Source organism: Lissotriton vulgaris, chromosome 4_1 (assembly GCF_964263255.1).
Source record: "Lissotriton vulgaris chromosome 4_1, aLisVul1.2, whole genome shotgun sequence".
Classification (NCBI taxonomy): domain Eukaryota; kingdom Metazoa; phylum Chordata; class Amphibia; order Caudata; family Salamandridae; genus Lissotriton; species Lissotriton vulgaris.
This window is the reverse complement of record NC_141691.1, coordinates 1,125,436,517-1,125,464,154: the sequence shown is the minus strand read 5'-3', so window position 1 is coordinate 1,125,464,154 and position 27,638 is coordinate 1,125,436,517. Positions and strand designations below refer to the sequence as shown.

Below are 27,638 nucleotides of genomic sequence, written 5' to 3'. Positions count from 1 at the left end.
GATCTGTAGCGAGCTCCACTGAAGTGTTGGCAAGACCAGGCCCACATCAGCAGCGGTTGCGGTGGAGGGGAGGGGGCGTTGTTTGGGGGAAGTGTTAGGCACCGAGGCCATGTTCAGGGAGACACTGCAGTTGAACCTAGGGTTAGGCACGCTTCCAAGGGTACCGAGAGGGCCCAGACAGGCTGTGAGGGTGATAGTAGAGATACCCTAGGTCGACAAGATAGGCGTCCATTGGTAGATAGGTATGGGACCAGGATTACAAGTGCGGAGTCGCTCATATGGATCGCTGGAGCATGCTGGCTGGTGTAAGGGGAGGGTCGGGAGTTTAGGGGGGTAAAATGCAGATACAGAATGATGTTATTGACCAGATATCCCTCCGGGATAATCACTGTGATGTTCTTGCTGGAAGTACGGATTGATGCGCCGCCCGGCCTCCGGGTTGTGGGCTAAATGGCTGTGTACGATATTCTGCTTACTTTATCTATGCATTGGGACACCATAAGTGTACTGGTTAATCTATTTTGTGTACTGGTTTCTAATTCTGCAATAAAAACAAATTAAAAATAAATAAAATAAAATAAAAATAAACCGATGGCAAAGCCCTCTCATTCCTTAACGATATATGTAAGAGTCCCCTAAGGAAGGTCTGTGAAGCTCTGAGACAGAGAGCTGTATATTATTAAGTAGGATATCTAATTTCAACATGTTCTGACAGAAAAGCCTCCACATTTTAATTTTTGCTGTAAAAAAGTTACCCGCTGACCTCTCAGCCTGGCGAACTTCTGTTTGGGACAACAAAAATGGGTACTTCAAAGTATCAAATTCATCTTGACATTAAACCGGACTTGATACCCACATCAAATTTCATGTCACTTTTAAGGAAAGGCAACTTTTAGAAAGTTGCCACTCTGTTGTCCAGTTTGTCCAGTGGCTTTGTACGGTTTCTCGTTATCAGACAGCCTTATGCCCTCCTAGGGAGTAGTGTGAACGACTCACAGGCTCAGGAAAAATAGAAGTCTGCTACAGGGAGAGCTGTTACCTCCTCCTTACATGAATTCACTCAGGGTGCCCAAAAGGCAAGTTTTAAAGGTGAAGCCTCCTTTAGTATGCAAATTGTGATCACAGTCCTGAAGGATTGGCCCTTTGTTCAGGTAGACAGGCTGGAGATAGCTTGACTCCAGTGGCTGAAGACGGCTGATTGCCAGAAACCGGTCCTAGGATGCTTGATTCCGGTCCAGGAAAGACATGGCTTGGCAGTTCGGGCTGGACTGTTCCCATGAGGCACAGGGTCAAGGCTGATTTGCATTTGGCCATGTCTGAACTGGGGTGGTGTGGAGTGTAAAAAAACGATGGATTTAGGCCCAGATCTCTGTAATGGGGTGAATATATGACATTGTTCTGCATTCTGTCCATCAACTGTTGTTTTGCATTTTGTCACCCCGAGTGGGATGGGTATGCTCAGACGTGAGTCCCATGCTTTCCACACCACTGGAGTCAAGCTATCCTGGCTGAAGACGGCTGGCAGTTCGGGCTGGACTGTTCCCATGAGGCACAGGATCAAGGCTGATTTGCATATGGCCATGTCTGAACTGGGGTGGTGTGGAGTGCAAAAAAACGATGGATTTAGGCCCGGATCTCTGTACTGGGGTGAATGTTTGACATTGTTCTGCATTCTGTCCATCAACTGTTCTTCGCCCTTGGATCATACTTCCAGCTCCACAACCCTCCAATCCCAAAGGCCACGGTCACCAGCTTGAGGGGGAAAAGCCCAAAGCACTGCCTCTAAAAGTAGGTTATGAAACAAGAGCCACAGCACTGCCAGATATGGAGACTTACTATTTGGCAGGAAAACTGCAGAGGCGAACGCAATGGGTGGCGGGGAGCTTTGACCAGGCCAGAAGAGTACCGCCCTTCAGTCTAGACAGGATGGAGGTGTTCCGCACACTGTTAGGGACTGCTCGGCCCGGACAGGCTAGTAGCAACGAGCATAGTGTGATCAGACGGTGTTAGCGCCGGTGCCACCAGAAAACCAAGACGAAACGGCCATACTCACCTGAAATGGCAATGAAGATATTGAACGCCCTACCCCATGGAGGAAATTGGCGAGATATAGATGACTGGTTGCAGACGGGGGTTATAAAGGTGGGACATCTTTTAGAGATGGGGAGCTTCTATCCTTTGAGGACTTTAGTGCTGACTGGGGTGTTCCCCAAGGGCATTTCATTCTCAATGGGGCAGTTACGGGGGCCCTGAGGCGACATTGCGGGAGGGGTAAGATGGAACAGGTGCGACAGGCCACCTGCGAATATATAAGCCTGGCAGGGGGAACCATCAAGGCAGTCGCATGTCTTTTTTGGGCCATTGGGACGGATACCATATTGCCACTAGACCAGCTGAAGGACCAATGGGAAGGGGATATCGCCAGTCCGATAGCGGATAAGAACTGGGAAAATGCGCTGGAACGAGCGGCTAAGATCTCCAGAAATGCCCGCTTTAACCTAATTAGCTTTTATACGTTCCACCAGGCTTATCTGACTTCGGAACATATTAATCTGTATTTTGTCAGGGAGGACGCTCAACGCCCGAGGTGTTCTACGGTGGTAGCGACATACTTCCACATGATGTGGAGCTGCACTTCATTAGCACATTACTGGACAGAAGTGACGCAAGAGACGGCTAGGATCAGGGAGAGGGTAATTCCATGCACACCGACACATGTACTGCTGGGTTTGTTCACACACACGGCCAAAACTAGAACCACGGATAGGTTCCAGGACCTTGCCTTTGTCCTGGGGAAGCAGGAAATTACCCGTAACTGGAAAGGCCTGAGGGGCCCCAGTAAATCATGTGCAGTCCATGTACCACAATTCTAACTAAATATTCCTATTACATTTTAATTAGTCTAGATAAAAATAACCGAACAGCACAATAACATAACTACAGAGTGATTTACAGTCGAGGAAGCGGGAGCTAGTAAAATGGGCGGGCTGTGAGAGCAGGATACTTCTGAGGAATGAGCAGAGAGGGATAGGCAGGGAGGAGAGAGCCAGGTCTTGGGAGGCGTTGCTGAACGACATACAGCGGGATGGACAGGCATCTGACGCTTCTACCCCAGAGAGGCCACCACAGAAGAAGCCTCAATAGCGCCGTAGACAGGGAGAGAACACATGGGGGATCCCGAATAGGGGTGGAAACATACCATTCTTTCAGGGACAGGTAGCTACTGAGCAGGGGATACACGTGGCGGACTTTCACACACGGCCTGACATGTGGAGGGATCATCCCGAACTCTGGAAATTTAACGAAGACAGCAGTGCATGTTAGGGAGGGGGGGACCTTGTTAATCGTTTGGTTGGGTAGGAGGTGGAGGGGGGGGCAAATGGGACATATACAGCAGGTCATATTTAGGCATTGAGAAAAGGCGACAGAACAACGGACTCCAATGGAAGGGGCCACAACCTGGGCTATAGGGTATTTGCCTTTAGATAAGACCAGAATCTGAGTGTTTCATGATGTATAACGATACAGCTTGATATTAAATGGCAATACCATTTATTTAAAAAGAAACAAGAGCCACAGCTGTGCTAAGTATATCTGTATTCTTAGGCAAATGTTTTTGTCTATGCTTCTAGTGTTAAATTATGGGGATTTCATGTCAGCATTCAAGTACCTATTCATGCACGCTAAACCAACCTAGGCACTTCAAATCAGAGGCCAAGTCCCACACCCTCTCCACAAACACACAGACGGCCGGCCAGCCTTATTTACGGATCTAAAAATCACTTAATTTCAACTTTCCTGCATTGTTCAACCAAACACACTGCTACTAAAATAAATCTCAGAATTCCAGTCGTCTATTCAGAGGTGCACAAACCATGTGCAGTGCATGTACCACAATTCTAATTAAATATTCATATTACATTTGAATTAGTCTAGATAAAAATAACCGAACAGCACAATAACATAACTACAGAGTGATTTACTAACCTTTCAGCTGTTTCCTGAGAGGTTTACTTGGTTCAAGCCATCTCTGTGGAATAGGAGACAATCATTAGAAATATAGATATAATACTTACTTCCTGTACGCTTTGATTTAGTTATACTTACAGGAGCGTCTAATGAATCGTCACTCTGCTGTAATCCAAAATATTCCCTCTCAGTCACACCCAAGTGATTAAAGACTAAATCCAGCAAGGCTTGGCCTGCATCATGCTTCTGAAACGAAAGGAATTTCCAACATCAAGCTCATAGTAACTTAAAGGTATATTAGCTCATTAAAAGGTGTGAAGGCATCGTGAAACTGTTCAGTCGTGTCTAAAAATGATTATGCTACATTTTGAATTTCGTGATGAATATAAACTCTTTTCGATTTATTCATTTCAAAGCCTCTTTCTGTTTCCAACTATCAGAACTACTTTCATGTAATGTGTAGCAAGGCATGCTGAATTATTACCATAAAGCAATTTCATCAAATGGTATAAGGAAGATAATGATAATACATACACTGCTTAATCCAATGGAAACCAACCTAATTTCAAGCAGGTCATTTGTACTTTCAGTAATTAGCACTGTCTTTGCAAAGAGAAGTATTTTCTTTGCACACCAGTGTGACCATGACCAAAAAAAAAAAAACCTGACACACACCAAATTCCTTACTCAGAAAGTACAAATAAATCGTTATTGTGATTGTGAGAAAACCCACAACAGTCGAATACATTGTCTACATTTCTAAATGCAGTCGGTCTAGTAACCCTGTAGGTTTTATATTAGAACAAACTATGTACTACAACACATTTTACTGCAGCTTTAACATACTTTTACCAAGCTGGCACCACCCGATACACCAAACTGACGCATTATTTCTCTCTCCCGTTCCTTTTGCGAAAGGACGAATGTTGTGGGAGCCTCATAAGGCCCGATTTGGAATAGGATTCCCACATGTTTGATACAAAACATGACCTATTTTGGTGCAGTCAATATATAGCTAGATATCTCGTAATTGACTTGATGTCCACTATATGTATTCAATGGCTGACCGCACTTACTAAGCCTGGAGAATGGATTCTGGGGTTTGTAGGGGTGCCCTGCTTGTGCAGGGGCACACTCACACTTGTAACCAGGCATCCTACCCTCAGGACTGAAGAGCCTGCCAGAGGGGTAACGTACAGGTTTTAAGTATAATGCCCTCAGATATAAGGAAACTTATATCTGATGTGAGGGGTGCTAAGACCCACTCACACTGGCTGCAATGGCAGCACTGTATTTAAATTTTGAGTGGCTTCTCATGGATGGCATAATACATGCTGCAGCCCACGGAAGACCCCTGGTGTACCTATGCCCTGGGTACGTTAGTACCATATAGTACTGACTTACAAAGGTACACCGGTAGCCAATTGTGGAGTTACCACAGTACTTACCATGGTCAAAGTTATGGAGAGAGCACAGTGGCTGGGGTCCTGATTCGCAGGATCCCGGTCAGACTAGTCAGAAAACAACATAACACCAGCAAAAAGTTATGATAACCATGAAAGCAGATCCTACTTTCCTACACAGCATCACAACACTTTTGGGCAACATACAACCATGCTAAGATGTTGGTCTTTAATGATACTGGCACCTAGAGCTCATACCTGGAAAATGACAAATGTTAGGACAATGATTTATGGTGTCGCAAAGTCACCTGAACACGTATGGGGAGATGTTGAAGGTTGTTTGGTTACCACCCTACACACCAGAAAGAGCCTTAAGATCTTCCACAGAACACCTGGCCAAAACCACCAGGGTTAGCAGAGCCAGATGGGGAGGTCATTGTCACATATAGTGCCGAAACTCTGGAACTCTAGCCTACAGATCTAAGACTTACCATGAACGAACTGGCCTTCCATAAGAAATTGAAGACTTGGCTTTTCCCAGGCTGAGACCAGTCCATGCTCACTTCTGCTCCACTGCGCTGGGAAGCCCACAGGCAGCTACACGCTCTATAAAACCCACAAACATAAAAACAAACATAAACCAGGCTGACTCCACTTCCAAAGAGACTGTCGACAGTCAAATAGAGAGATGGCCCACTGATGGTGAGGTTCCGTGACAATTGAAAGTGGTGTTTTCGACTCGCTCGAATATGGTCGAGTTTGGGATCTATGAACCGCAAATGACTAGTTTAGTGGGTGTACGCGTTTTCGCTTGGAAAGGTGATAGCACGCACGCGCGCTATGCTGCTGTGATCTTAGCGTACAGCGCTGCCTAGTTTTTAAATCTACCGCTTATTGTATTTTGTTTAATTTAATTTTATTTCCCCCTGTTTTTAATAATATTCCGCTGTGCCCACACACTTGCACTGTAATTGTGCCCTCACCGCGTTTTGAGCGGAGTCTGTTGCTTTCTTGCTGCCTTCTCGCTGGCGCCTGGTCGCCATCTTGGGGGTGGCTAGTGTAGAACGTGCCACTTGCTTGAGCGCTCTAGCGCTTCTCAGGAGCCCAGGTGAGCCGATACTTAAGGCGAGTATTTCTTTTGCTCGGCCTTGGAAAGGTGATAGCACGCACGCGCGCTATGCTGCTGTGATCTTAGCGTACAGCGCTGCCTAGTTTTTAAATCTACCGCTTATTGTATTTTGTTTCATTTAATTTTATTTCCCCCTGTTTTTAATAATATTCCGCTGTGCCCACACACTTGCACTGTAATTGTGCCCTCACCGCGTTTTGAGCGGTCTGTTGCTTTCTTGCTGCCTTCTCGCTGGCGCCTGGTCGCCATCTTGGGGGTGGCTAGTGTAGAACGTGCCACTTGCTTGAGCGCTCTAGCGCTTCTCAGGAGCCCAGGTGAGCCGATACTTAAAGCTCGCCCCATCCGCGCAGCGGTGACGAGCAGCGGTAGCGCCTGACTCGCGCCTGAGTCAAGCCAGAGTCTGCTCGTCTGCGCTCGTCCGCGCAAGGGAGACGCAGGACGCGGCAGGACTCTTTCGGGTTGTAATCATGATTTATCAGTATTCCAGCCAGGCTCTTCGTCTGATCAGACTAGGTATGCCCTCCTGCTCGCACTTGGCCCAGCATCCCCTATGCGGCCCTCACACCTGCCCATGCGGATGATGGGACCTACCGTCACCGACTATGGCCCCTAGCCAGACTCTTTTGCAGCGTAAGAAGAAACCTGCACCCCTCAATGCCGTCAAACTTTGGCACCATAACGTCAGATCTCTGTCGAAACATCATCGAGATATTTTTGAACTTATCTCCCTTGAAGGTCCTGATATCTTCTTCATGACGGAGACCTGGCTGGGTGATGAGGATTCGGCCATTATTAATTTGGCCCTTCCCCCGGGCTACGCATTTCACACACTAAATCGCAAGGGGAGAGGAGGAGGCATTGCAGTGGCTTTCAAAACTTGCTTCACCTGCACTTGGAAGCCGATGGACTTGGCTGGCGCCGAGTGTGCCCATTTTTCCATCTGCATTAGTCAGCACCAATCCTTTTCAGGTCTTTTGATTTACCGCCCTCCGGGGAGCGATAGTGCCTTCAGGAGAGCCCTTCCTGAGTTGGTAAGCTCTCTCTCTCTGATCTCTTCCAACTTTACCATCATCGGCGATCTAAATTTACACTTCGATGCCATTGAGATACCAGCGGTTAGAGGTCTGTTGGACGATCTTGAAGCTGTACAGCTACTCCAACTGGTCCGTCATCCGACCCACGAGGGAGGCCACATCCTTGACCCGGTCTTTTCAAACCTTCAATTGGCCGAGGTCCCCCCCCCAGACCCATGGGATGGAGCGATCATCACCTTATTGAGCTTTCTGTCACTATGGTGACACAATCCACTGGGAAGCCTGATAAAACTTCTTTCAGACGGCCCTGGAAAAAGCTCAAATTGGAGGATTTCCATCGTCTCCTGCTTACCACCCCTTTGGCTCACTCGGATGACGTGGCAACCGGGTATTCCATCTTTTGCGCTTGGATTGTTAAAGTCCTTGACGTACTAATCCCAGCCAGTTGGAGTAGGAACCGACATTCTCAGCCCAATCCCTGGTACACGGAGGCACTCAGGTGTATTAAAGCTACCTGCCGACAGGCTGAAAGAGCATTGAGGAAGAACTCTGATAAAGACCTGAAAGTATGCTACCTGGCCAAGGTAAAGACATATCACAGAGCTGTCTGCCGGGCCCGAGCTGATTACTATGCACGGGAGTTCCAGGCAAGCTCGAACCCGTCCAAACTGGTTTTTAAAGTCTTGAAGGAGCTCACAGTAAACAGACTTCCGATTATGGAGATCTGTTCTCTTGCCCACTGTGAGTCGCTAGCCAGCTTCTTTGTGGAAAAAGTGAATGCCATCTACCGCTCTTTTCCCAAAGTTGACTTTGACAGTACGACCTCGACATTACGTACTTCTCAATGCATGGCCTCTTTTCCTATACCATCGGAGCAGGAGTTTAATCTCCTAGCAGCCAAGGTCAAGTCTGGCTCACCAGACGATCCTTTGAGACCTGCCCAGTTTATGGACTCGGCATCTCTTTGCCTTCCCCCTATCCGCCATCTGGTGGAGCAATCCCTCACCATCGGTTCAGTCCCACCTAGTTGGAAGGCTGCCTGCGTCATGCCCATCATAAAGAAGCCTGGTTTGGATCCGTCGAAGCCGAGAGACCGCGTTACTTGTGATGGTGGAACATCTCCGTGCAAGGTTAGATGCTGGTCAAACGGCGGCGCTCATATTATTAGACCTTAGCGCCGCCTTTGACACGGTAGACCACAGCATCCTCCTGCATCGGCTTGAGGAGACTGGCATTGGCGGCCAGGTGTTGCAATGGTTCCGCTCCTTTCTAGATGACCGCTTCTTCTGTGTTGCCATCCCTCCCTTCAAGTCCAATTTCCAACCGCTGGCCATGGGGGTTCCGCAAGGGTCCTCGCTGAGTCCCACGTTGTTCAACCTTTACGTGAGACCGCTGGCTGATGTCGCTAGGCAGTGGGGCCTAACCCTGGTCTCATATGCCGACGACACACAGCTGGCGGTTACTCTCAGCGGGGACGCGGAGATTGAGGCCCCCAGGTTTCAGTCCGGACTGAAGGCGGTGGCTAGCTGGTTGACAGGCAACTGTCTCCAGCTAAATGCCACAAAAACGGAGGTGATGGTTGTCGGTAAGGGAGTGGAGTTGTGGGGTGACCAATGGTGGCCCTCAGAGCTGGGACCCACTCCGACCCCGGTATCGGAGGTAAAAAACCTGGGGGTTTGGCTGGATGCGGGCCTCTCCTTTGTAGGGCACACCAAAAAAACTGCGGCCTGTTGTTTCGGACTGCTAAGGGGCTTGAGACCTGTTCTCAAGTTCTTTGACGGCCCGACCAGGCAGCTGGTGATCCAGGCAACTATCATCTCCCGCCTGGATTATGCCAGCTCTCTTCTGGCTGGGGCCAACCAGGCCGAGTTAACCCGTCTGCAGCGGGTTCAGAATGCTGCGGCGAGGGCGATTGTCGGACTGCCCAGATTCAGCTCGGTGGCAGGTGTCCTTCGTTCCCTACATTGGCTCCCTGTAAGGAAGCGCATCCTCTTTAAGGTTCTGTGCCTTGCCTTTAAGATTCTGAGAGGTATAGGCCCGGAAATCTTATCTAGCTGTCTCTCCTCTTACGTTCCCACCCGTACCCTCCGCTCCCAGGGCTTGGCCCTTGCTGTGGTCCCCAGATTCAGGCTCAGTCGCATGGGAGGCCGCTCGTTCAGTGTAAAGGCCGCGTCAGCATGGAACTCCCTTCCTGTTGAAATCCGTCTGATGGAGGACCTCTTGACTTTCCGGAGGGCTATAAAAACATTCCTGTTTTAGCTGCTTTTATGTTTTTCACTCTCCTGTTGTGTTATGTTCTACCTTGTCTCTGCGCCGGGACGCTCCTTGGCTGGAGTATCTGTGCGCATAATAAATTAATATAACATAACATAACATAACATAACATAACATAACATCGACCTATCTCCCTTCTTCCCTGGGTGGCAAAGATTACAGAGGCCCATGTTAATAACATCTTAACAAACCATCTGGAATCAGCACACCTATTAGATCCTACACAGAATGGCTTTAGATCTGGACATAGTACAGAGACGGCACTCTTATTCATGGTCGAACATCTCCGCTCTGTACTAGATGCAGGTCAAACGGCGGCACTGGTCCTTCTGGACCTCAGTGCCGCCTTTGACACTGTATCTCACACCATTCTTATTCGAAGGCTTGGTGAGGCTGGTATTTCAGGTAGGGCGTTGGATTGGTTTCAATTGTTCCTTTCGGAACGAACCTTTCAGGTTGTAATGCCACCGTTTAGATCCAAGTCCCATGCCATCACTCAGGGAGTTCCACAGGGCTCGGCGTTGAGCCCCACTCTCTTCAACCTCTACGTTCAACCTTTGGCGGAGGTTGCGAAGAGTTGGGGTCTAACTATGGTATCATACGCCGACGATACCCAGTTGGCGGTGGCTCTCAACGGGGACTCCGGCCAACCGGCGTCGAACTTTGCGGACGGTCTGAGGGCTGTTGCTAGCTGGCTTACGTCCAACTGTCTTCAACTCAACGCCCTCAAGACTGAGGTGATGGTGCTGGGGAAACATCCTGACCTTTGGGGCGCCAGCTGGTGGCCTAAGGAGCTGGGACCTCCCCCTAAACCGGTCTCCGAACTTAAAAACCTTGGCGTCTGGCTGGATTCCAAGCTAACCTTCTCGTACCACACTAAGAAGGTGGCATCCACGTGCTTCGGCATTTTGCGTGGTTTGAGGCCTATCCTAAAATTTTTTGATGCCTCTACTCGCCAGATGGTAATCCAAGCCAGCGCACGATCGAGGCTCGACTACGCGAGCTCATTGCTCTTGGGCGCCAACCAGGTGGAAGTCCTGCGACTTCAACGGGTACAGAACGCGGCAGCGAGAGCCCTGGTAGGCCTGACACGCTTCTGCTCAGCCCGTAGCACAATTTTCAACCTGCACTGGCTCCCAGTAATCAGGCGGATAGAGTTTAAGGCCCTCTGCTTTGCCTTTAAAATTCTTAAATGTGATACCCCCATCATCCTTCAGCACCTTCTGTCTTTGTACACCCCATCGCGCAGTCTTCGCTCTGCTAGCCAAAATCTGGCACTTGTCCCCCGCTTTCAGAGATGTAGACTGGGTGGCCAATCATTCACGGTCTTGGCTTCAAAATTATGGAATGCACTTCCAGCCCACATCCGCACCTTGGATGACCCTTTTACTTTTAGAAAAGCTGTTAAAACCCATTTCTTTCCTCTGCCTTATTAATTAATTATCTCTTACTTTTTCCGTGTTTGTTAGGTTACCTTCACCAGCTACAGCGCCGGGACGCCCCTTAGCTGGGGCAGCTGCGTGCTCAAAAAATTCTAATAACATAACATAACATAACCTATGCTGACCTAAACCGTTCGTCTGTTTCGTGGGCTTCAAAATTATGGAATGCACTTCCAGCCCACATCCGCACCTTGGATGACCCTTTTACTTTTAGAAAAGCTGTTAAAAATCATTTCTTTCCTCTGCCTTATTAATTAATTATCTCTTACTTTTTCCGTGTTTGTTATGTTACCTTCACCAGCTACAGCGCCGGGACGCCCCTTAGCTGGGGCAGCTGCGTGCTCAAAAAATTCTAATAACATAACATAACATAACCTATGCTGACCTAAACCGTTCGTCTGTTTCGTGGGCTTCTTCATCTGAACCCACGGGTTCCATTTTAGATACGGCATCCATTTTGTTTCTTGCCCTCAAGTAGCCAGCGAACGGACACTGTCCGCTTCGTGACCCTGGGATTCCCAAACTCTTGCGGAAGACACGTGTTCCTTTGAGGGTGTCTTTATGACGAGGGGGATGACACTTCAGAGGCAGATGGCCCCGCTCGAGGCTCATCTTGCCATGCCGGTCTATTGTTTCAGCCGTGCATTCATTAGACACGTCTCCTTCGATCCTGCAATCGTGTTTCTAATACCACCCCCTTACACTCTTTTCAATCTGTTGACTATCTTTGTCTTCCTCTGCACCTGTTTCTGACTCTTCCTTAACTCGTTTACAGCCGGAATGAAATGCACTAATGGTGGGAAGATGTACTTTTACAGTTGGGAACCGGCGATGCTACTGTAATTATGTTCCGGGACCCTGAATACATGAAAGCGACCCCCTATGAAATTTACTGTGGGAACTGGGTTGTAACCTTTTGTTTGCCATGTTGTCGTATGACGAAAACTTGTATAAAAGGAGCGATCCACAGATGCAATTTGAAGCAGTCTCCTAGAACCTACATACGTTGTACTTCTTGTGACATCTGTGTTCCCTGCAGTAAATAAACCCTGATCTTTGACGCCGAAGGAAGTGTCCCGTGTCTCTGTCATTTGTACGCCGGAACAGGTAACCCACGAAGGTTTCAGGTGTTGTCCCCTGGCACCGCTGGGTCTTAGAAAAACCCAGTCCTTCAGTTGGCGCCCAACGTTGGGCGACATCAGTGGTACCGGTCCAAAGCCCGACGATCGTGAGGAACTTCGTGTGAAATCTCCGAGGGAAGGTGCACCCCGCTTCATCGATCCTGTTGTCGAAATAAGTGGCCCGAAGACTTTTCCCGCGAAGATCACCCGCCTCCTGACGGCTGCGACGGACTGATGCCCTGACTGTCGACCTGTTTTGGCGCCTGGCGTAGACTTTGGTACAGCGAGACGATTGACGGGCCTTCCTGGTGACGCCATTGTTCTTTGAGTTAAGTATTTGTGGGTCGCTCCCAGAATCCTTAGTTGTTGTGGGTGCTTAGTTGTTGCATGGTTCCACTGCATTTGTGGTTCTTCGTATTTTGTTCTTAGTTGTTCTATTTTTGACGATTGCAGTCGCCAAAACCGAGGGTTTTGCATTTTGCGAGGACATTGTAATCCAATAACCCTTGACGTTTGTGAAACTCGGTTAGTGTGCACGATGCCTGGCCGTAGTACTTTGTTTAGGTGCTTTAGAGGTTGTGGTGTGGATTCCCGATTGGAGGACTCGTGTCCGATACCTCCAGTTGGAACTCCAGTCTATGAATTATATAGTCGCCATGGTGTGGGTCCTATCACATTTAATGATTGCTGGGTTCGCTATACTAAAGATGACGGTGTTCTTAGTTGGCCACCTTATGGTAGTTTCGAAACAGCGATTTTGGATAATTTAGAAGCAAAATTGTTTAAAAAGAAAGCAAGGCCGGCCATGTTCGATTCCTTTCGGTTATGGCGTAAAGAAGCCAAGCAGAAAGAAATCAAACAGCTTAAACGTAATAAGAGAGAAGGTATCGTTACGACGATGAGAAATGCAGAGCAGTTTCAGCGAGATAAAGATGAGAAGGAAAAGGAAGTTTTTGATAGATTGCAACGTATGACAGTGGATAAATGTTATCCCGTTTTACCGACGGGTACTGATAAGAAGGGAGAGGAAGCAGTAGAGGATCCCTTGTTATCATACCTATTGAAGTCGCCACCTCCATATGCACAGGATACTACAGTGCCTGTGGTTCCTCCTGTTCCCCAACCCTTTGTTCCGGCAGCTGCTGGTCAGCCTGTCGCTGGTCCTGTTCCTGCGAATCCTTTTGTTCCTATTCCTTTACCTGCTCCTGTTCCTACTGCTCCCCTGCCTATGTCTTCTCATCTTATTGTTCCCGCCACTTCTGCTCTTGTGGCTACTCCTACCGCTCCTACTGCTCCTGTACTTAGTCCTCATGTTGTTGCTCCTGTACTTTTTTCCTCTTCTCCGTCTGTTCGAAGACGCATTCCTAATGCGGTTGCTAAACTTTACTCTCCTTTTGGACCGATTCTTGGGTCCGATGCTGCTGATGTTCCCCAACGACGAAGTCAGCTTCCTGGTGGTAGGGAACGTGATACGTTAATTAGGATGGCGCGTAATTGGATTAGGTATCCCCTTAAAAATCCCCCGCGCATAATTTTTGAGACTTTCTCTCAATTCAATGAGCCAACACAGAGATTTGTGTTTGATGAAATGTGCAAATTTTTACGTGAAGCGATATCAAATGAAGAAGTAAACGAAGTACCGATCGATGTAACTGAACTACAGCTTGTGGGTAGCAATGTTCGACGTGCTATAGAACATCTTCTATCCTTTCGTCCCACTATAATACCTCGAGCATTGTTTAAAGATGAATCTGAGGAGTGGATGGCAACGCCTGGCCAGTATCCCATGAGAGAAGTTCCACCAGTGTATATGCCAGGTAACCCTGGTGCTAACCCTCCGGTCCTGCCGCACTTCCAGAGAGTGTGGATACACCTCCCATGGAAGCGATCGGAAGTCGTGCAGGTGAAGCAATCTTTGCCTGACCCTTGCAAAAATCCTGCAGGGTACTATAAAGAGTTGTCCCAATTAGTGGACGCTACGATCATGAATCTTGCTGACATCGACATGTTGTTCGGAAATGTCGTACCTCAACCGGTTTGGGCGAAAATACGTCGCGAAGATCACGCAGCTGAGTTGGGTGGTGATTGGGCTGCGCTTACAGCGGCTGACGGATTGCAGGTTGGTGGGGCTAAGCCTGAGCAGTTAATTACGGCTCTGCCTCAGAGAATTATTACTCTAATGAAGACACTTATGCCATCAATGAAAGTTAATTGGGATAAACTGTCTGCCTGTAAGCAAAAGAAGGACGAGAGTGTCTCTGATTTCTTTACGAGATTTGAGGAGGCATTCATCGATCACAGTGGTCAAGATATGAGCACTGAGGGAGGTCAGAGGCTGTTTGTAGATAAATTCGTATCGAATTTGTTGCCTGAACTTAGCAACAAATTGAAAAATTCAGAAAGTGCGTGGGCTGTTTCTACCTCTGCTCAGATATTGGCCACGGCTCAATACTATGAAAATAGAGAGAAGGAGGAACATGATCGTGCGGAGAAAAAGACGAAAGATCTCAAAACGAAAGTTTTGTTACAACAAGCGTATCCTCCGCTCTCAAATCAGAATGACTCTCAGCAACGGAATAGATCGCAATCACAATCTGCTAGGTCACAGTCGCGGAATGACTCTTCTACGCAGAGACCTATGCTAGGATATAACCAATGCGCATATTGTAGAGGTGAGGGTCATTTGAAGTTTGATTGCCCGGTTTTGCGCGATCGAAATAATGGTAATTCATCTAGGGGAGGTCGTAGTGGTCCTCAGCAGGCTTCGCGAGGTAGAGGTCGTGGTGTTACTCAGAATCAGAATGAGCGTTCTAACAGTTCATCTGATTCCAATAATTGTTTTGATCAGCGTGCTTCATCGTCAGGTAGATCCGCACAGTACCATGTGGACGATTTTTATATCGAGCAGGGTATTGATGACAGTAATTACTAGGACAGCCACAGACAAAGAGAGGGAGTAGTATCAGTTCCGGTTGATCAGAGAGGGCCTTACGTCGCAGTTGCCACATCGGGCGTAGTTGAGCCTTTTCTGTTGGACACTGGCGCAGCGAAAAGTTCTATCATGCATTCGAAACTCCCTGGCGCACCTTTGTCTGGCTTAACAAATATTTCCGTTGGATTCTCTGGCGCCCCTGTTAGCAATCCGGTCTCTAGCCCTTTGCCCCTTGTAATTGGGCCTTGTGAGCTGAAAGCTCCTTTGATTTTGACTACTGGTTGTGGTGAGAATTTTTTGGGCCTGGATTTGTTGAAACAGTTATATGCGACTCTGTATTGTTCTCCTGCGGGAGTGGAGCTTACGTTGGGCCAGAGAGTGATCTCTCCCATGTACCTGTCATCTGATAAGCTCCCACCGGAATTGAGTTCTCTTCCTGCATCTTTGTGGGCAACAGGTCCCAATGACGTGGGCCTGCTTGACATCTCCCCTTATGTTGTTCAATTGAAATCGAATGTGCGATTGCCACGTATTCCCCAGTATCGTATCTCCCTTGATGGAGAGCGAGCGTTATTAGCGATCATCTATGATTTGATCGAGAAAGATGTTATCGAGGAGACTCGGGGAAACGTGTGCAATAGTCCTGTGTTACCTATCTTGAAACGCACTGATACATCCAAGCCTCCTGTTTATCGTTTTGTTATTGATTTACGGGAGGTGAACAAAATTGTGATTCCTCAGTTTCCTGTGGTGCCTGACATTACTGCTTTACTGACTCTGATTCCAGCATCTGCTTCTTGGTTCTCAGTGATCGATTTGAAGAATGCTTTCTTTAGCATTCCGATTGCTGAGGAAAGCAGAGATCTATTCGGCTTCTCATTAGGTGGTCGCAGCTTTAGGTTTAAACGCGCTCCTCAAGGCTACTGTGAGAGTCCATCGATATATAGCCAAGCCCTGAAGAGTCAACTTGATGCGTTTGTGTTAACGACTGGTGCGGCCTTGATTCAATATGTCGATGACTTGTTGGTGGCTGCCGACACAAAAGACATCTGCAAAACTGCTACGGTGTCGCTGTTACAGCATCTCTGTGACTTACATCACAAGGTGTCACCTTCTAAACTGCAATATTGTTGTCAAGAAGTAACCTACCTAGGTCACTTATTGTCAAAGGAGGGAAGAAGGTTGACCCCAGAACGAATTGCAGCGATCGCTCGAATGACTGTGCCAACAACTCAGAGAGATGTGCGTGCCTTTCTAGGTATCACGTCATACTGCAGGCAATGGATTCAGAATTTTTCATTGCTAGCGAAACCATTGGTAGCCCTCACGTGCAAGGATGTTCCAACTCCTTTGCCATGGACGGACGAGTGTCAAAAGTTTTTCTGAACTGCGTGATGCGTTGTGTTCGGCTCCTGTGTTAGGTACCCCTGACTACAGCAAGCCGTTTACACTATACGTTCACGAGAGAGAGGGTTGTGCGTTGAGTGTTTTGACACAGCAATTTAGCGGTAAGCAGCGTCCATGTGCATATTTTTCCTCGACCTTGGACCCAGTAGCTAGAGCTTTGCCGAGTTGTCTAAGAGCGACAGCGGCAGCTGCGGTGTCCATCCGACAATCTGCAGGATTGGTCATGGATAATATGCTTACGGTGATGGTTCCACATGCAGTTGACACTCTCTTAAATCGTACGAAAACCCAACACTTGACAAGCGCAAGGTTGTCTGGTTACGAGTTGACGCTTTTGGCAAGTCATATTCAAATAAAGCGCTGTAATGTCCTAAACCCGGCGACGTTGTTGCCAACCAATATGGAATCAGACGACGTACCACCACATGATTGTTATTAGCGAACTGAGGAGGAAATGAAGGGTCGTGTTGACCTAAAAAACACTCCATTGGCAGACCCCGATGGTACCTTGTATGTTGATGGTTCGTGTTTTAAGTTGCCGAATGGTGATGTGACGACTGCGTATGCTGTGGTAACGTTGAGCACGGTTGTGGAAACTGCGAGATTGAATCAGAATTCTGCGCAGGCGGCAGAGTTGATTGCGTTGACGAGAGCGTGTGTTTCGTCAAAGGGAAAGCGAGTGAATGTGTTTACTGACAGTCAGTATGCTTTTGGTGTTGCGCATAGTTTTGGTCGATTGTGGCGAGAGAGAGGCTTTATGACATCGCATGGCACGAAGATCCAGCACGGACAGCTTGTGAACGAACTTTTGGATGCACTTACATTGCCCAAGCAGGTGGCGATTATTAAATGCAGTGCGCACCGTAAGGTGACGGATGATGTTGGTCGTGGTAATGCGTTTGCGGATGAGATTGCTAAAGAGACTGCTAGAAACCTTGCGACTAGAATGTATGTGACGAGTTCGGTAAGGTGGCCTGCAGAAACTGGTAAGTGTGAAAGCTATTCAGAATGAGGCCACCAAAACTGAAAAGACTAAGTGGAAGGAGAGCACAGGAAAGTTGGATGCGAATGGATGTTGGATTGATTTGTCGGAGAATCGGAGGTGGATGTTGCCGGATGCATATGTGCTAGCTGTTGTGACTATGGCGCACGGCTTGTCACATATTAGCGCGAAAGGTATCTGCAAGTTGTTGTCCCCTGTATGGAAGAATGATGGTATCGCTAAATGTGCTGAGAGAGTGGTTAAGAATTGCATGGTATGTATGATGTACAATCCTGGCAAGGGCACTCCTACACCCCCTGGCTACTTTGCTCCTCCTACATGTCCCTTTGAAGTTATCCAGCTAGACTTCATCCATATGGAGAGATGTAATAACCGGAAGTACGTTTAGTTGTGGTTTGCGCATTCTCCCGATGGATCGAAGCCTACCCTCTCAAAGACAATACTGCCCTGTCCACAGCGAAAGTCCTACTGAAGGAATACTTTCCTCGGTATGGAATGCCACGGATTGTATGGTCTGATAACGGAAGTGAGTTTGTGGGGAGTGTGATGAAGAGTGTGTGTAAGGGCCTTGGAATTACACAAAAATCCCACAGTGCCAATCATCCCCAGTCAGCAGGTTTGGTTGAAGGGTACAATGGTACTCTAAAATTGAAACTCGCAAAGATTCAGGCTACGACTGGTCTGTCGTGGCCTGATGCCTTGCCTCTGGCTCTTTTGTCGACTAGGGCGACTGTACACTCTCGAGTAGGGCTCAGCCCATATGAGATTGTGTTCGGCCGTCCTGCAAATATTTGGGGGTTCCTAGACCCAGGTCTTCCGACAGTCTTGAGTACCCAATGTTAATTGATTATCTTCATGATCTGACTGCTAAACTGAGGTTAATTCATCAACAGGTCTTTGAAGCACTGCCGGCACAGACGGAGGGTCCTGGCCATCGGCTCCAACCAGGAGACTGGGTGGTGACCAGAAATTTTGGCCGAAAACGGAACCTGGAGCCGAGGTTTGTGGGACCCTTCCAGGTTCTACTCGCCACGAGAACTGCAGTTCGTTTGGAGGGCCGCAAAAATTGGGTGCATGCCACCCATACAAAGAAGGTACCAATACCTTTACCAGCAGACTCGTGGGTGAGGACCGGTATCGCCGCATCGGAAACAGAAGCTCCGGCGAAATTTGTGCCGTTCAGTGACGCCCAGCCTGTGGGAGATACTTCAGTGCAATCAGATAACTTTGTTGAACCTTTGCCATTGGAGAACTCAAGACTTGAACTATCGTCTGACCGACAGGACTCTGTTCCGCAACCTGAACAATTATTTGAAGAGCAGACTCGTCCTGGAAGAAGCAGATATTTTCTTTGTTCCCATACCAAAGACTAATACATTTTTTTTGTTTTCTTCTCCTTTTGAAAATTCACGTTATCCCCCGTTATTCATCTTGAACATTTCTGAACAAATTGTGGTTTCCATTTAATTTCTGAGTTCTTTTCCACGTGAGTGTTCTTCTACAGCTACGAGATTTTGTATTATATTGTTTGATTAAAAGAACCTTACATCCGGGTTGACCGTAGGGCCGTGCGGGTACTTCCTTCTGTTTAGCAGGTTCCTGACACTAGGTCGGAGGCCGTCGATTCCTAGGAACTCCTGGGAATTGATAATCGCTACTCAGAACGAAGTGCGTCAAGAACGTTGCGGACGGTTTTTAGAGGATGGAATTCTCAAAGTTGTCGGAAGTGGAGAAGACTCTTGTGCAAAGATCCATACTACACAGGGTTGTACATACCAAATGCTTTCTGTTTCAGGTGTTCCTGCTGTTCCTAACTGTTTCCATGTTATTGGTGGGTGGAGTATATTATGGAATACAATTGTTATTGCCTTCTGCCTCACCTACTTCTTCTTCTGTACCAAAATTTATTACCACTATTTCTCCACATTCCTTTCACCCTCTACCTCAACACGAACAGGTTAGACGTGCGGAATTCATGAACAACTCCTTTGTCCAACTTCTTCATCAACATCAGTTGGTGATGAACACTACCAATTGTTGGGTGTGTGGTTTAATGCCACATACCATGGATAGAGGAATTCCGTACTTGGTCCTTCCTTATAGTTCCCAGGGTTCAGCTCGAGCATTCCAAACTATGTTTCGTAGCGCACTAGATTCCTACCCCCATCGAGAGCCACGCACTGCAGATCATGGTCCTGGCCCGTACCACAAGCCTTTGGCAAGAGCGATTGCCGATTTAGATAGGGATATCTTCGACGCATCGCTTATCCCAGAGGAAGAGGTGCGAGCATACAGAGATCTGAGTGAGGCTGAGTATAGCATGTCAGTGGGTGATCGGCAGCTTAAAAGCTCGTCTCCGATCTGGATCGTACCCCATCTTGGTAACTTCTGTTTGAAAGGACTTGGCCGAAGTCCGCGAGCTCAGCTCGGGAGGAGTGCCTGTACTGAAACGTATGTTTTACCGATGGCCTCTTCCCCTGTTCTTTTGACTGCCAAGGGTACGTACTTTGTCTGTTACGACCGCGCATATACATGGTTGCCTCGTGACTTCTCAGGCACCTGCTATATTGCGAATCTGTTGCCGCCGACCTTTACTGTTGGGTCGGATTATCACAAGACCAGAGTTGTGAGAGGCGTAATTAGCGAAGAAGACACTGCCGGTCAAGAAGCAGGAGACTTCTTTAAGGGGTTCTTGCCGTTTTGGGGACCTATGATCAATAGTAGGAACCTGAGACAGTTGACTCGAGTGGTGGAATCGACCGCTAATATCACTGCAAGTGCCCTCGGTAATATAACGGCAGAGCTTCAGGCGGATAGGCTTATGACGTTGCAAAATCGTATTGTTTTAGACGTCGTCCTTGCAGATAGAGGTGGAGTATGTAAGGTGATCCATTCGAGTTGCTGCATTTTCATTCCTGATAACGCTCCAACTGTCTATCAAGCCATCTCGAAGTTGCATAAGATCTCCGAGTCCATACACGTGGATGTAGGTGATTGGACGCTACTAGGATGGTTTTGGGGCCTGTTGTCGACGTGGGGTTGGAAGATTCTGATGATCATTGGGGTTGTTGTAGCATTCCTGTTCACGTGTTGTCTTTGTGTACAGTGTGGTCCAGCCTTATGTGGCCTTTGTGCTACGACGTGTATAAGACGGCCATCTGTTACCAAAGAAACATTGATGGATAGAATGATGTTGCAGCAACATCTGGATGGTCTGATGAATATCGAGATCGATTCTGATATCGACTAGTGCTTGCCTACATGAGGGCGAAAGGAGCGTCTGAGGTTCCGTGACAATTGTAAGTGGTGTTTTCGACTCGCTCGAATATGGTCGAGTTTGGTATCTATGAACCGCAAATGACGAGTTTAGTGGGTGTACGCGTTTTCGCTATGCTGACCTAAACCGTTCGTCTGTTTCGTGGGTTTCTTCATCTGAACCCACGGGTTCCATTTTAGATATGGCATCCATTTTGTTTCTTGCCCTCAAGTAGCCAGCGAACGGACACTGTCCGCTTCGTGACCCTGGGATTCCCAAACTCTTGCGGAAGACACGTGTTCCTTTGAGGGTGTCTTTATGACGAGGGGGATGACACTTCAGAGGCAGATGGCCCCGCTCGAGGCTCATCTTGCCATGCCGGTCTATTGTTTCAGCCGTGCATTCATTAGACACGTCTCCTTCGATCCTGCAATCGTGTTTCTAATACCACCCCCTTACACTCTTTTCAATCTGTTGACTATCTTTGTCTTCCTCTGCACCTGTTTCTGACTCTTCCTTAACTCGTTTACAGCCGGAATGAAATGCACTAATGGTGGGAAGATGTACTTTTACAGTTGGGAACCGGCGATGCTACTGTAATTATGTTCCGGGACCCTGAATACATGAAAGCGACCCCCTATGAAATTTACTGTGGGAACTGGGTTGTAACCTTTTGTATGCCATGTTGTCGTATGACGAAAACTTGTATAAAAGGAGCGATCCACAGATGCAATTTGAAGCAGTCTCCTAGAACCTACATACGTTGTACTTCTTGTGACATCTGTGTTCCCTGCAGTAAATAAACCCTGATCTTTGACGCCGAAGGAAGTGTCCCGTGTCTCTGTCATTTGTACGCCGGAACAGGTAACCCACGAAGGTTTTTAGGTGTTGTCCCCTGGCACCGCTGGGTCTTAGAAAAACCCAGTCCTTCAATGGTTTTATTCCTGTTTCTGTATCCCCTAAGGAATGACATTTTATCTTTTAAAGGCCTTTACCAAGAATAACTTTGTGGCATGCTTCACTGCACAACTTGGTTTAGACTTAAGACATAACACCTAACGTAATCCTTTCCCTACTCTGTTTTTACAACAGAAACCAGAACCGCAGTACTCCTTCAGTGGATTGAGTACATGGGTGTTGTAATGGCTGAATAAGTTTTGGGAACATATCAAACCTGATAAAGTTCAGTGCGGGTTTTCTTAGATGGATAGGCACATTGTGGTAATGTCTTCTCAGAGGGAGAGAATGGGATAAAGTCCCTATAAGAAACCTACCTCCCTATTACCCGGTGCACACACTACTGAGATTCTTTCTTGTAAGTGGACTATCCAGAGATATTGAGCAAGCTACACATTTTGCTGAAGACTGTCATTTTGTATGGTTTGTGTGCTACCTTGGATGGTCCAATTAAAAGACTCTGACCAGTGTTTCAAAGGATTTCTGACTTTTCTGCATGTCCATTGGATTAACTCCTGGGCCTTACAAGCATAGTGGGTAGTTGGAATTCATACCGTCTCTAGTACAAAGTTCCTAGAAGCTGAATTGTTACTTTTCATTTTAGTCTATTGTAGCATTTGCATGGTAGTTTCATACCTGAGAGGGTACCTTCACAGGGACTACTTCAAAAGAATTATTTAAACAGGTTACTGAGAAACTTTCTTCTTTACAGGTCCCACAAGGGAAGAAATCTAGATCAGTTGGTAAACCATTTTCTGTGATGGCACCATTGCTGTGGAATGCCCGGCCTAATACCTCTGTCAAGAGTACTTTGTCCTAATTTTGAAGTGTGCTTAAAGTTTATCTGTTTTGTTAAACTGGCTCTGAAGCTGGTACTTTACACTTACGGCAATTTTTAAGCAGCATGAAACCTTAAGGCGTACATTCATGCTTTACAAGAAATAACTCACTCACTTAAACGCTTTGATTGTGTTGTTGTTATAGGGATTTGGCCTCTGTGCTATAGACCTATTTTTCATGTGCTGTGGAAAAAGGTAGGGCTATGACCTTTTTCAAGATTGCCCGGCGCTAACCGCCCTTGTACCATTCAAATTACCAAGCAATGAGGCAGGCGCCGGAGACCAGAAGGCAGGAAACAGAAGTTTTATTCCGACGGAGCAGAACACATCAGATCGGACAACAAGGTATCGTCTCGAGGTGCTCTAACAGCCTCTCTGAGGCCTGGCCTCTTATACACTGGTTTATGGCATGTGACCTTTCTTTATTACAATCATAACATTGTGAAGTAAGGAAAAAGACATCCCCATAATCCTCGTGTCAATCCCCCCCCGTATACCTTCACAATAGAGGTCCTCAACCTGCTGATAAGAGGAGGGGGTCATCACGCAGCTGAGTGTTTCGCCAAGTCTTAGGATGTGTGCGCCTGATCATATCCCAGGGGGTGGGGAGGCCCTGATCAACAGTGTGTCCTTTGAAGAGGGGCGATTGCATACAATGAGGGGCAGTAAATGGTATCTCCCGGCTTAGGCAATGGCCTCGGACCTGTGTGGACAGTCGGACACGGGGTAAGAGGTCATCAAAGGAGTGGTATTCATGCCGCGTGGACAATTGAGCGCGGAGGGAAGGTTTATCTACAGAGGGGCATTCATGGGAGGAGAGGAGGTGCTGGTCAGGCGCTGGCGTGACTCCCAAGGACAGGGTCATGCAGAAGGGTTATGCTCATGAGGGGGGAGGGAGGGGGAGCCAGGGTGCGCGGAGGATTGAGGAAAATTAAATTTTTGGTCATGTTATGTTCCCTAGCGCGTACCCCACCGATTCCGTGTACCAGCTTAAAATGCATGTAACTTCCCTCCTGTGCCAGCTATGAAGACGCAAATACATTTGCGTCCACCGTTAACATGTCCTCTTTCAGATCCACCCTGAATGGATTATATAATCCGTTCTTAGGTATGCTATGCCACCGTCTTTTTGTAGTACACTTTACATGTTTTTCCTGCTCTAGCAGAGTAGGCCCTGAATTTCTGCCATCGAGCCTCTTTTGTGGCTCCTGACTCTGGCAGCCTCTGCCCAGGCTACCTCTGTACCCGTGAACTCTGACTTACTTTCAGCGCGGCCCCTCGCGCTCAGCTCAGCCTGCTTTCTGCCAAGACTGACTATAACCTTCGAGTTATCTGTTCCGCTCCCCGAGAATACATTCCTGCCTACTAGATCCTGTAAACATCCTCCCCAGCTGCAGAGCCAAAGGGCCGACCTGTCTCAATGCAAGTAATTCATAGCCTCTGTTACCATGCTTCCATGGAAGGCCCCGTGCCCCCACGCTTCACATGCAGACACTTAGGCGCTTATACATGCATCCACAGTTAGCATAGAATAGCTTCTGCCCTAGAGACCTTTTCGCCCAGATAGTATAGTTCCTAAACATCAGATATCAGATATGATAGAAGTACAAGTTGATCTGACATGCCAGACTTCTGTCTCTTTCCGTCAGTGTAAATGTCAAGTCCCCTGCACCCCGTCAATCACACGTCATGCAGCTGCGCGCGCATCCAAGCTTCCGATTTTTGCTGACATCGCAACAATTCTGTTAGCACCACCCCTTGGTGCCACCCACTTGCGTCACCTATCAGTGACGTTTCTAGCACACACCTCTGGTTCACGCCTAGTTCACGCCTAGTTCACGCCTCTTGATTACGTTTTAGTATCACGTGTATACTGTTATCTTGTCTTCTCTCAGTTGTTACGCCTCTTGCATTATTCTTTATGACATGAATTAAGTATATAAGCTATGTACTGTCAATAAAATATAGCGCTCTATCCCTTCTGACACCCCTGTGGTGGTCAGAACATGATATCCTGGTCCAGACCATTCCTTTATGAGGAATAAAACCCTTAGAAACTCTAACACCACGGACTCTGTCTTTTTTCATTCCGATCTGAGTTATTATTGATTAAGTACTTACCTGCATAGAAATTAAGAGAGTAAATTAATTATTTACGTCATTTTGGCGCCCGAATAGGGACCCCTCCCCCACCTCACGCGCCGGTTGGTGCGTTGCAAGCTATGTCCCCTGCCATCAGTTAGAAGGAACCTACGCGTACTGGCAGGATTTCCTGCATCTCCCTCTGACCCACGGAGGTGACGAAGACTGCGATCAGTGCCCAGACGAGGCGGTGAGGAGTGCGGAGGATCCCGACCAGAGCCTAGCCGAAAGAAGCAAGGTCCGAGGTGTTAAGAGGCCCACCAGGTTTCCGAAGTTTTCCGAAGTTTTCCGAAGTTTTCCGAAGTATTCCGAAGTACCGAGTCGAGTCCAGTCGAAGTTTTCCGAGGCCTTCTGTTTCCGTGCTTCCCGGTGAGTACCATTGCTGGGTCGTATCTAGACGGGTTTGGGTACGCAAGTCCGGTCTGCACTGTTTTTAGGCAGTGTATCTGTACTGTTTAGCAGTATATCTAGTATTCCGAATTTCTGCACTGTTACACCAGTGTATCTGTACTGTTGAGCAGTACATCCAGTATAGGGGGGTAGTCATCTATGTCTTCAATGTTCTTATGTGATTAATGTTGTGGTATGAATGTGACTGTTTAACGTGTATTATTGTGTTTCTCGTATAACGTAGCTGTCAAAGAGTATTAAGGAATAAGGATCGAGCATTCAGTAATAAGTAAGCAAAATGCCGTTTTTCAACAAGTTAAAGCAGATAGGAACTAGGAAAGGGATACTGGAGGAAGAAATTCCTATTCCCCCTAGGGACACTCCCGGCAATTTTATGTATCAGAAGCATGGCATAGATGCCATATTGTATCTAGATTTATGGGCCGATTACACCAAACACCTAGACGAAAGACACAGATGGCCTGTCACCGGAACATGGGATGCCGAGTGCATCATGAGGGTAGAAGAAGCATTATGGAAAAAGAAAGCTAGACAATCTCAGAAGGACGCCATAGAATTTTGGCGTAAGGAATCACGTAAGCGTGCTGACAAAGCACTCCGTAGAGAAGACAGACTTAAAGAATCAGAGAAAGACCAAGAAAACGAATTAGTTACTGAAGGGATCCGAGTAAAAACAGAACAAATAGACCGTGCCCGAAATAATCTTGTAAACGGTATGTATCTTGCAGCAGATGGCACATCTGAAGCCCTATCAGAAATACCGAAAAACTTACCGACACCATTAGTTCCAACTAAAGTAATGCATAAAACTACTAAAGACATATTCTTAAATGCTTATCTAGAGGATGTAGCACCAGCTTACACCAATCTGCCTGTTCGTGCCCTGCCTACTGACAGGGATGGGGGTGGCACTACGCCCCCAGATCATGTTCCGCCAGTACCGCGACAGACTTCCCCTGTTCCGCCAGCTCCGCCACTTCCCGCACTCAAGATTGACTTACCGAAACAGGTCCTACCTGATCCTACTAAACGACAAATTCAAGTGCAGATCCAGACTCCACGGAGAGATAATGCCCAAGCATCCGCCTCAGGAGGTGCGACCGCGGGTCCTCAGACCCCGCCATTAACTCACAGATTCAATTTAAGGGACACGCAGAATCCTTTCACGTTCCAGTCCCCCCGCCTTGACGCATTAAAGGAAAACATGTCAGTTTGTAGATATGATCCAGTACCCGGAAGAAACGATCTAATGATATTGGCATCCTTACGGTTAAGATCTGCCACTGATATCTTGCTATGCTATGTAGGAATGAAGGAGCGTCTCGATAGAATATACGAGTTTATACAGACAGGGAAAGACCCTGACAGTGTCAAAGATGCCATGCATAAACAGAAAGTTGACATTCAAGCCCAGATATTACGATTTTTCATAAATTGTCTAATAAGAGAACGAGACAGGCCCGAGACAGATCAAAGCGAATTAGATGGACTAACAAAGTGGGGTCAAAATATAGCCGAAGGAAAACATGACAAGGGGGCTTGCATAGCCAGTATGTCCCAGAAAATTAGAAAGGCAGTATTAATTGCACACCAGGAAGGGAATGATAAAGCCTCCTCCGAGGAGGAAGAAGAACTTACAGAAAAAGGAAGGTCTACAGATACTATAGCGTATGTAGGTAAGGGAAACTACCTTAGGAAAGGCATCCGTCCGGAAAACAAGAGAGTTTTTCTCTCTGCTCTAACAAACCCGAATTCTTCTGAACATCAGTTCCAGGAAACTGATAAAAGGCTTCGAGACCGAATGGGGTACCATGTACTCAATTCTATGGATGAACAGGAATTAGCCCGGTCAGCCGTGTTATGGGCCGAAAACCCAGACATATATAATGACGATACGTTAGCACAGACATTCTTGAACCTCTCCCCAGACGAGCAGAAATTAGCAGGTGTATACATGATTCAGCACCTCCTCATCAAGTACAGAAACCACCATTCCGATCCAGGTCCCTTACACGAAACATTAGAAGCCCTACTCATGGATAGATGGAGAGGTTTCAGTACCAAGTTAATACAAATAATTCTAGAACAACGACGTAAATATAACACCTTCATAAGTTCTGAATATGTTCCCCCGCCGCCTCCAGAAAGAAAAACGTATCACATGCAATGCCTGAGTGGCATTGAAAGTCAGAACCCCTTACGAGAAGTACACCCAGTTATGGGTGCGGATCAAGTTTTGAGGCGTGTGTATGTCCACACACCACTGACTAAGTTAGAACTGTTAGAAATGAAGAAATTAGTACCGTGTCATGATAAAGA

At 47.3% G+C, this 27,638-nt stretch overlaps 1 protein-coding gene across 8 annotated transcripts in view; it reads right to left on the bottom strand.

Moving 5' to 3' along the window:
- PTPN3 (protein tyrosine phosphatase non-receptor type 3) overlaps nucleotides 1–27,638 on the bottom strand; it is a 1,864,164-nt gene that overhangs the window by 1,260,208 nt on the left and 576,318 nt on the right. For 5 of the 8 annotated variants that reach the window (XM_086965368.1, XM_086965363.1, XM_086965369.1 and 2 more), the window contains 2 exons: nucleotides 4,108–4,215; nucleotides 3,988–4,030 (listed from right to left, as the gene is read on the bottom strand). In XM_086965368.1, the coding sequence (XP_086821494.1) occupies nucleotides 3,988–4,030; nucleotides 4,108–4,215 (151 nt within the window). The remainder of the gene's footprint in view (nucleotides 1–3,987; nucleotides 4,031–4,107; nucleotides 4,216–27,638) is intronic. The other 3 variants (XM_086965366.1, XM_086965371.1, XM_086965367.1) reach the window with 1 other exon arrangement.